Source organism: Nerophis ophidion, linkage group LG14 (genome assembly GCF_033978795.1).
Source record: "Nerophis ophidion isolate RoL-2023_Sa linkage group LG14, RoL_Noph_v1.0, whole genome shotgun sequence".
In the NCBI taxonomy this organism is placed as follows: domain Eukaryota; kingdom Metazoa; phylum Chordata; class Actinopteri; order Syngnathiformes; family Syngnathidae; genus Nerophis; species Nerophis ophidion.
The window spans coordinates 5,551,836-5,562,736 of NC_084624.1; the positions used below are offsets into that span (position 1 = coordinate 5,551,836).

A 10,901-nucleotide genomic window follows, 5' to 3' on the forward strand; every position below is an offset into this window, starting at 1 on the left:
ACTAAATACAGTTGGTCGCTACATCTGTAAGTGCAAGTTAAAACTCTACTATGCAAAGCGAAAGCCATTTATCAACAACATCCAGAAACGCTGCCGGCTTCTCTGGGCCCGAGATCATCTAAGATGGACTGATGCAAAGTGGAAAAGTGTTCTGTGGTCTGACGAGTCCACATTTCAAATTGTTTTTGGAAATATTCGACATCGTGTCATCCAGACCAAAGGGGAAACTAACCATCCAGACTGTTATTGACGCAAAGTTCAAAAGCCAGCATCTGTGATGGTATGGGGGTGCATTAGTGCCCAAGGCATGGGTAACTTACACATCTGTGAAGGCACCATTAATGCTGAAAGGTACATACAGGTTTTGGAACAACATATGCTACCATCTAAGCGCCGTCTTGTTCATGGACGCCCCTGCTTATTTCAGTAAGACAATGCCAAGCCACATTCAGCACGTGTTACAACAGCGTGGCTTCGTAAAAAAAAAAAAAAAAAAAAAGACTGTGGGTACTTCCATGGCCCGCCTGCAGTCCAGACCTGTCCAATCGAAAAATACGCTGTTGAACGACTGAAGCTCTACATAAAACAAGAATGGGGAAAGAATTCCACTTTCAAAGCTTCAGCAATTTTATCTATATATATATACATATATATATATATCATCCTTGCGCACTAATTGACTGAAAGAGCACGCTTTTGGCGCGATGATGTCATGATATCGATGTAAAAATGCAATTTTAGACCATGTGATTTGCAGAGGAGACCCCGAGAGTAAGGAGTGGTTGCCTTGTTGCCTTTCCATGAAGAAAAATAAACAAGTTTTTAGTATAAGTTTGCTGGTTTCAAGAAATGTAATGCCGAGCGCATATCATTATGTCAAGAAACCGGCACTAGCATTCACTTCATCTAAAAATATGTTTTAACATACTTTAAAAAAAAAGGTCTCATATTTGTTTTTTCTACCAAGAAAAGTGCACTTGTTATTACTTATTTTAAGGCATTTTGGGGTTCATTGAGATTAGCTGATTTTACTTGTTTTGGAAAGCCTTGACAAGCCAAATGTTCTTGTTCTATTTGCAGATCCTTTAGCTTAGTTCAAATAAAATGCCCCAAATTTTAAATTTTGTTTTTCTTGTTTTTTAACACTGAATTTTTGGAGTGTGGCCTGTGTGAATGCAAGGATGAAAAGGTGCTTTTTTTTTTTCTTTTTTAAAGCTGGAGGTTATTTTGAGAGCCTTCTCAACGGTAGCGTGTCATTAAATTTCCTTTGAGCAAAAACCCCCTCCTTGATGCTCTCGGCGCTCTCTACCCCCCCCCCCTTGCTCTGTTGTCTGTGCTGGGGCCATTCTGCCGTGATTGACAGACCTCCATCTGGAGCGCCAGGATTAAAACTATCAATCACATAAAGCTTGGAGAGACACACAGACACACACAAAAAAAGAAAAAAAAAAGAGAGAGAGAGAGAGGCAGTAAATTCAATTGAGAGCACACGGAGAAGATTGAGGTGAAGAAATATAGAAGGCTATTACCGGACTATAGGAAAGTGAGGCCTTGCAGACTCCATAAATTCATATCCAACGACTGCAGGAGTCAAACATCAGTGAGGCTACTGTAAACCCTGCCGCCGCTCGCCTTTGTGATCTTTTAAAGCGCCATTGTGCTCTGTCAAGGACGGCCTTTACAGGGGAAAAGTCCTCGGGATAACAAATCACCATAAAAATAAAATACAAAAAAAAATCTGGTGTTCTAGAACCGCCCTGCAGGACATTTATGCGGCACTTCCTGTTTATCCGCCGCTGACTTTGCCTGGAGGTCATTTAGGGTGCAGGAAACGTGTCCATGTTTCTACCTAATTCTCAATGTGTACTGTAGCTTTTTCAACCACTGTGAAATATCAATCAATCAATCAATCAATGTTTATTTATATAGCCCCAAATCACAAATGTCTCAAAGGACTGCACAAATCATTACGACTACAACATCCTCGGAAGAACCCACAAAAGGGCAAGGAAAACTCACACCCAGTGGGACGTCAGTGACAATGCTGTCTATGAGAAACCTTGGAGAGGACCTCGGATGTGGGAAACCCCCCCCCCTGCCCTCTAGGGGACCGAAAGCAATGGATGTGGAGCGGGTCTAACATGATACTGTGAAAGTTCAATCCATAGTGGCTCCAACACAGTCGCGAGAGTTCAGTTCAAAGCGGATCCAAGACGGCAGCGAGAGTCCCGTCCACAGGAAACCATCCCAAGCGGAGGCGGATCAGCATACACTGGAAAAAGTCAGTGTTCAAAAACAAGAAGAAAAAAAAAACACAAAAATTAGGAGTATTTGGTGGCTGCAGGATTAGGTCTCTGCTTTTTGCAGATGATGTGGTCCTGATGGCTTCATCTGGCCGGGGTCTTCAGCTCTCACTGGATCGGTTCGCAGCCCGGAATGAGAATCAGCACCTCCAAGTCCGAGTCCATGGTTCTCGCACGGAAAAGGGTGGAATGCCATCTCCGGGTTGGGGAGGAGACCCTGCTCCAAGTGGAGAAGTTCAAGTACCTAGGAGTCTTGTTCACGAGTGAGGGAAGAGTGGATGGTGAGATCGACAGGCGGATCGGTGCGGCGTCTTCGGTAATGCGGACGCTGTATCGATCCGTTGTGGTGAAGGCTCAGGTCCGTCAGCTCAGCTTTCAGCTCAGCTTTTAACACTTTTACTAATATGCGCCACGCTGTGAAGCCAGACCATAGAAGAATGACAAACACATTTCGGGAGAACATCCTCACAGTAACACAACATAAACGCAACACAACAAATACCCAGAATCATTTGCATCCATGACACTTCCTGACTATTTTATACACCCCGCTAGCACCAACCCCCCCCCCCCCCCCCCCCCCCCGTGCGTCGGCAAGGTGGGCGTGGTTGGAGGCGCGGGGGTGTAAAATATATCCAGGAAGTGTCACGGATGCAAAGGATTCTGGGTATTTGTCGTGTTGCGTTTATGTTGTGTTACTCTGAGGATGTTCTCCCGAAATGTGGTTTGTCATTCTTGTTTGGTGTGGCTTCACAGCGTGGCGCACATTAGTAAGAGTGTTAAAATTGTTTATATCACAACCATCAGTGTACTCTTTATCACCCAGTATGCCTTTCAGTCTTGTACGTATGATTGCGAAAGCTGCATACAACATGTTGCTGGACTAACAACCTGGTTTGTACATGTTGTTGAAGGTGTCAAAGGCAATGGCTTCATAGCACGCCCTTATTCTTGACGTCAGGATGAACGCCATTGGATATTCGCGAGAACGGTAACGGCTCCCATTGTCTTCTTTACTCCGTGAAACGGGTTTAAATAGCTCTTAAAGTAGTAAAGGTGGTTGACCTCTGATGTATTTCAACGGGCGGGGGGCGGGTGGATGACGACTTTGGTGATGCGGTTGCGGATGATATAATTTCCTAGCCGCGCATCTCTAGTCTGCGCTGTCTAGAACTCGGCAGTGTAACCGTGTAATACTCTTTCATATCAGTAGGTGGCAGCCGGTAGCTAATTGCTTTGTAGATGTTTGTTCTGATTAGATAGATAGTCCTTTATTGATTCACTCAGGAGAGTTCCCTCAGGAAAATTAATTTGGGTTGCGAAGGGGTGGAAATTTTCCGTTAACTTTACGGAAATTTACCACGGGGAGTTAGGCTTGGGAAGTTTGTAAATTTTGACCATTTTTTGATTTTTCAAAGTTGGACATCGTCCATATTATTCTGTAGAATAAGATTAGAAGCTTGTAAAAGACTCACAATGCCACACACGGATATAAATAGTCAGCTAAACAATCGGAGTAGTCCTTAAAAAATATTTTACTGATGAACAAATGAATAGAAATAGGCTAGATGAATAAATGAACACTCAATCAGCACGCTAAATCAAACTATAACCTACATTCTTGGTTTCTACTGTTTTTATTTACTGTTTTTCTACAGTTTTTTCACGTTTTTTCTTTATCAATCAATCAATCAATAAATGTTTACTTATTCAGCGCTAAATCACAAGTGTCTCAAAGGGCTGCACAAGCCACAACGACATCCGAGGTTGTTTTCTACTGTTTTTCACTCTTTTCTTTACTGTTTTTCACTGGGGGTTTTTGTACTGTTCACTATTTTGTTTTTTATTTACAGTTTTTCACTGGATTGTACTGTATTTTAATGTTTTTCACAGGTTTCTTTTACTGTATCTTAACTGTATTCTTTACTGTTTTTGGGGCGGCATAGCTGGGTTGGTAGAGCAGCCGTGCCAGCAACTTGAGGGTTGCAGGTTCGATTACCGCTTCCGCCATCCTAGTCACTGCCGTTGTGTCCTTGGGCAAGACACTTTACCCACCTGCTCCCAGTGCCACCCACACTGGTTTAAATGTAACTTAGATATTGGGTTTCACTATGTAAAGCGCTTTGAGTCACTAGAGAAAAGCGCTATATAAATATAATTCACTTCACTTCTTGTATGACAACATAATGGCGAGAAGAACAGAAGCCAGAGGAAATTACACCTTTTGCTTGTTGAAGTTTTCAGATAACAAAAAAAGGTAAATTCAGATCGCTAACGTTGTTAGCATAAATGAATGGGATTTAACACAGACAAAATTAGCATCACCGCTAACAGAGAAAAATGTTTGGTTCATTACGAGACTGTGGTGGTACATAAAACCTAGTTAGCTAGAGATATCGGCCTAAAAATCATTCAACAAGTACAGGAACAGTTAGCCAGCTTGAGTGGAAGTCTGCTGGGGTAATCTACAGTCATACAGTAACAAGCAATTACACCTTTATTACACTTAAATACCATAAATCAAATATTTTTATACCAGTAATATCAAAACGTATCTGCCTGGATGAAGTCCTTGGGCTCAAATACTAGTGTGGCCTCAATATCCCTCCTGTAGTGTGTTAGCATGCTAGCAATTATCTGTGCATGTGATGGAGGAATGCATTGTGCAGGGTTGAAATTCTACTGAATTTGCATTAAACCAGGTTGTTTTAGCTAAGAATTATGCTGCAAGATCTAGCATGTTGCATTCAATGTATATTCCCATTAATGTCGCATTAATTCCCATGGAAAGTTTCCAACCCTAGTCCAGACGACAGCGGGGGGCAGCGTGCAGGTAAAAATGTATCCAAGACTTAAACCCAAAAATAAACAAAAGGAAAGGGCGGCTAAGAAAAGCCATTGAAGTTTAGGTAAGGCTATGCCAAATGAAACTAATACTGAACTGGCTGCAAAGTAAACAAAAACAGAATGCTGGACAACAGCAAAGACTTACTGTGGAGCAAAGACGGCGTCCGCAATGTACATTCGTACATGACATGATGATCAACAATTTCCCCACAAAGAAGGATAGCAACCACTTAAATAGTCTTGATTGTGAAAGCAACTTCAACTTCCTGTTGACAACCAAGCCCCACACTTATTGCATCCAAGTAGTCAGAACACATTAAATGCAGTCTTGTTTTTTTGAGGTATCTTGCCAAGTTGTCCCAATAGTCATGCATTGAGTCAACGGTGAGAAATTCTGCAGTTCGTTTGGCCGTGTGCAAGGCAAGCTGCCACTGCTGAATGTAAGAAAATGTGGACAACAAAACCTGTCAACAGCCCATATTGACTCTATTTATTAGTTTAAAATGTTATAAATTCATTATTTCTAATGAATTTTCCACCAGAAGGTCTCAACTTTGTCCCTTTGATGTCAGATGAAACACAAATTGAGCTGTTTGGCCACAATACCCAGAAATATGTTTGGAGTAGAAAAGGTGAGGCCTTTAATCCCAAGAACACCACTCCTACCGTCAAGCATGGTGGTGGTAGTATTATGCTCTGGGCCTGTTTTGGAGCCAATGCAACTTGGTGCTTTACAGAGAGTAAATAGGACTATGAAAAAGGAGGATTACCTCCAAATTCTTCAGGACAACCTAAAATTTTCATCCCGGAGGGTTGGGTCTTGGGTCTTGGGTGTTCCAACAGGACAATGACACCAAACCCAAGTCAAAAGCGGTAAAGGGATGGGTAAGTCAGGCTAGAATGAAGGTTTTTGTCAGGACTAGGACTATGACTTGGATTGTTTCCTCGACGCAAAGGAAAATTGGCACGAGCCAGGCGAGAATGCAAGTAAATTTTTATGTATTAAACACTATAACCCAGTTGTCCCCAACCGCCGTGGCCCAATTGGTACCGGGCCGCAGAAGAATTATTTATTAATTTTTATTAAAAAAATATATATATATATTTATTGATTTATTTTTTTAATCAAATCAACGTAAAAAAAACACAATATACCCTTACAATTAGTGCACTAACCACAAAAACCTCCCTTTTTCATGACAAAAACGTCCCTTTTTCATGACACAAAAAAAAGAGAAAAAAAAGGACCCCCCCCCCCAGCCGTGAGACAAATTATTAAGCGTTGACCGGTCCGCGCCTACAAAAAGGTTGGGGACCACTGCTATAACTAACAAAAGGGGAAACAAATGGCGAGCACAATGGCGGAGAACAAACTTGACTAATGAAAAAAAACAAAATACACTGTGGCATGAATAACAAAAACGTATGAGTAGCTATGGTGATAAAACAAACAAGGAAGTGCAACCATAGGAACCGATTGTCCAAAAAACAAAATCAAACATGACAAAAACGAAACACGATCTCATGGGCGTGACAGTTTTAGAATGGCCATACCAAAGTCCTGACTTAAACGTGTGGACAATGCTGAAGAAATGCAACTGGTGCTTTACAGAGAGTAAATGGGAAAAGAGGATTACCTCCAAATTTTTCAGGACAACCGAAAATCATCAGCCCGGAAGTTGGGTCTTGGGCGCAGTTGGGTGTTCCAGAAACACACGTCAAATGTGGTAAAGGAATGGCTAAATCAGGCTAGAATGAAGGTTTTAGAATCGCCTAAATCCCATTGAGAACATGTGGACAATGCTGATGAAACAAATCCATGTCAGAAAACCAACAAATTGAGCTGAACTCCACCAATTTTGTCAAGAGAAGTGGTCAAAAAGTATACCAGAAGGTTGTGAAACTTGCCAAGGGACAAGTAACCAAATATTAACATTGTTGTATGTACACTTGAGTCGTTCACACTGTAGTGGACTAGATGTTGATGCGGAGATGCGGAGCGGGCCACGCTGGAGCCCACCCCAATATGGCGGCAAGGAGGCGGAGAATGCGGCGGAGCGTGCCGGGAGCGACGCCGCAGCAATGTAATTCAGGTGCGTGGATCGCGCACCGGCAAACAATTAACATTTCTCCTTATGATGTATAAAAGGGGAGAATGAGGAGAGATCAAAGAAGGAGTAGGTGAACCGGACACACCGACCGAGAAGCAAGAGAGAGCAAGATACGAGAGACGGAGATGCGGCCGACTAAAGAGCGGACCGGAGAGCGAGAGACGCTAAAGGAGTCAAACCTGCTAGAGAGATGTCCTTCCTGGGTGGTCAGTGGAATCCGAGCGACGACAGGGAAAGTCGTCCACATTTGGCGCCCAACCTGGCTGGACCACCGGAGACGGGGGAGGACGGTCCCCTGTCGTCGCTCGGGTTCCACTGACCACCCAGGAAGGACATCACTCTAGCAGGTTTGACTCTTTTATTTTTCAATAATGGCAGCCTTTTGCGCCGTCGTCACTCCCACTGCTTGCGCCTCCGTGTCTCACTCGCTGTCTCTCGCTCTTTAGTCGGCCGCATCTCTGTCTCTCGTGTCTTGCTCTCTCTTGCTTCTCAGCCGGCTCTCCTAGTCTCTGTCTCTCCTAGACACGAGAGACAGAGACGCGGCCGACTAAAGAGCGAGAGACGTAGAGGCGGACGACTAAAGAGCGGACCGGAGAGCGAGACACAGGAGCGAGCAGTGGGAGCGACGACGGCGCAAAAGGCTGCCATTATTGAAAAATAAAAGAGTCAAACCTGCTAGAGAGATGTCCTTCCTGGGTGGTCAGTGGAACCCGAGCGACGACAGGGAAAGTCGTCCACATTTGGCGCCCAACCTGGCTGGACCACCGGAGACGGGGGAGGACGGTCCCCTGTCGTCGCTCGGGTTCCACCGACCACCCAGAAAGGACATCCCTCTAGCAGGTTTGACTCTTTTATTTTTCAATAAAGGCAGTCTTTTGCGCCGTCGTCGCTCCCACTGCTCGCTCCTCCGTGTCTCACTCTCCGTCTCTCGCTCTTTAGTCGGCCGCGTCTCTGTCTCTCATGTCTTGCTTCTCAGCCGGCTCTCCTAGTCTCTGCCTCTCCTAGACACGAGAGACAGAGACGCGGCCGACTAAAGAGCGAGAGACAGAGACGCGGCCGACTAAAGAGCGAGAGACGGAGAGTGAGACACGGAGGAGCAAGCAATGGGAGCGACGATGGCGCAAAAGACTGCCTTTATTGAAAAATAAAAGAGTCGAACCTGCTAGAGAGATGTCCTTTCTGGGTGGTCAGTGGAACCCGAGCGACGACAGGGAAAGTCGTCCACATTTGGCGCCCAACCTGGCTGGACCACCGGAGACGGGGGAGGACGGTCCCCTGTCGTCGCTCGGGTTCCACTGACCACCCAGGAAGGACATCACTCTAGCTGGTTTGACTCTTTTATTTTTCAATAAAGGCAGTCTTTTGCGCCGTCGTCGCTCCCACTGCTTGCGCCTCCGTGTCTCACTCTCTGTCTCTCGCTCTTTAGTCGGCCGCGTCTCTGTCTCTCGTGTCTTGCTCTCTCTTGCTTCTCAGCCGGCTCTCCTAGTCTCTGTCTCTCCTAGACACGAGAGACAGAGACGCGGCCGACTAAAGAGCGAGAGACGTAGAGGCGGACGACTAAAGAGCGGACCGGAGAGCGAGACACAGGAGCGAGCAGTGGGAGCGACGACGGCGCAAAAGGATGCCATTATTGAAAAATAAAAGAGTCAAACCTGCTAGAGAGATGTCCTTCCTGGGTGGTCAGTGGAACCCGAGCGACGACAGGGAAAGTCGTCCACATTTGGCGCCCAACCTGGCTGGACCACCGGAGATGGGGGAGGACGGTCCCCTGTCGTCGCTCGGGTTCCACCGACCACCCAGAAAGGACATCTCTCTAGCAGGTTTGACTCCTTTATTTTTCAATAAAGGCAGTCTTTTGCGCCGTCGTCGCTCCCACTGCTCGCTCCTCCGTGTCTCACTCTTCGTCTCTCGCTCTTTAGTCGGCCGCGTCTCTGTCTCTCGTGTCTAGGAGAGACAGAGACTAGGAGAGAGAGCAAGACACGAGAGACAGAGACACGGCCGACTAAAGAGCGAGAGACGGAGAGTGAGACACGGAGGAGCAAACAGTGGGAGCGACGATGGCGCAAAAGACTGCCTTTATTGAAAAATAAAAGAGTCAAACCTGCTAGAGAGATGTCCATCCTGGGTGGTCGGTGGAACCCGAGCGACGACAGGAGACCGTCCTACCCCCGTCTCCGGTGGTCCAGCCAGGTTGGGCGCCAAATGTGGACGACCTTCCCTGTCGTCGCTCGGGTTCCACCGACCACCCAGGAAGGACATCTCTCTAGCAGGTTTGACTCTTATTTTTCAATAAAGGCAGTCTTTTGCACCGTCATCGCTCTCACTGCTCGCTCTTCTATGTCTCGCTCTTTAGTCGGCCGCGTCTCCGTCTCTCGTGTCTTGCTCTCTCTTGCTTCTTGGTCACTGTTGCCGGCTCACCTACTCCTTCTTTGATCTCTCCTCCTTCTCCCCTTTTATACATCATAAGAGAAATGTTATTTGTTTGCCGGTGCGTGATCCACGCACCTGAATTAGATTGCGGCGCCTCCTTGCCGCCATCTTGGGCAGGGCTCCAGCGTGCCCCACCCCGCCGTCAGCTCCGGCTCTCCACAGTTGAAGTCCAGTGTTTTGGGCCCTGGATCAGTACTCACGCTTTATGATCAGCTCTCCATAGTTGGACACCCCGACCCCTTTGTCCGAGTGCACGATGCAGCGGTAGCGTCCCGAGTCGCCCTTGGTGGTGTTCTCCACGTCAAAGGTGCCGATGAAGCGGCGGTTGTTCCAAGGTTTGGTGGTCTTCATGGGGGCCTCGCGTCCACCCATGCCCTGCATGGACACAACACAACCAGACTTGACATCCGTGTGCTGTACAATCACGACATTTTCAGGGGTTTTTGGTTTGTCATAGCCAGGGATGTATTAATCAGAGTGCAAACAGCAGCTGTCGGCCCTCCCAGCAGGCAGATGGGCGGTGCGTTTTGTTCATTAGAAATGTTTCTTCGCCGCCGACATCAGGAGAGAGTCGGCCTAATGTTTGTTTTGCAGCTCTCGCATGATTTCTTGAACATGACGGAGTACCTGGAACAGGACCTCACAGTCGCGTTTTTTCCACAAATGGCGACGGCTATTAGCCTTACCGCCAGGAAAAGGTCTTCGTGACTTCCCTCGGAGACTCTGGCGTCAACACACCCATGGCCACACATCTCCGACTTTAGGGTACTATTTAACTCACTAAAACACTATCAACACAATAGGTAGATAAGGGATTTCCCAGAATTATCCTAGTAAATGTGTCTAAAAACATCTAAATCGCTCCCACTGCAATCACCTTTTTATTTTTATTTTTTGACTTTTTAGTCCTTCACTCTAAATTTCCTCATCCACGAATCTTTCATCCTCGCTCAAATTAATGGGGAAAGCATTACCGCCAAGAAAAGGTCTGGAGCTCTCAAGGGCACTACCTTTGTGGTCGGGGACAAGGTCAACCCCAGGTGGCTGCGAGGATCGGATTTAGAACCTACGTCTATGTGGGTTAAAGGCCTACTGAAAGCCACTACTAGCGACCACGCAGTCTGATAGTTTATATATCAATGATGAAATATTAACATTGCAACACATGCCAATACGGCCTTTTTAGTTTACTAAGTTGCAATTTTTTAAT

The 10,901-nt window shown here is 46.0% G+C and overlaps 1 protein-coding gene across 1 annotated transcript in view; it reads right to left on the reverse strand.

Moving 5' to 3' along the window:
* Window positions 1-10,901, reverse strand: part of LOC133568022 (receptor-type tyrosine-protein phosphatase mu-like) — a 610,514-nt gene that overhangs the window by 395,031 nt on the left and 204,582 nt on the right. Inside the window, exon 6 of the mRNA XM_061919713.1 lies at window positions 9,892-10,066. Coding sequence (XP_061775697.1) covers window positions 9,892-10,066 — 175 coding nt within the window. The remainder of the gene's footprint in view (window positions 1-9,891; window positions 10,067-10,901) is intronic.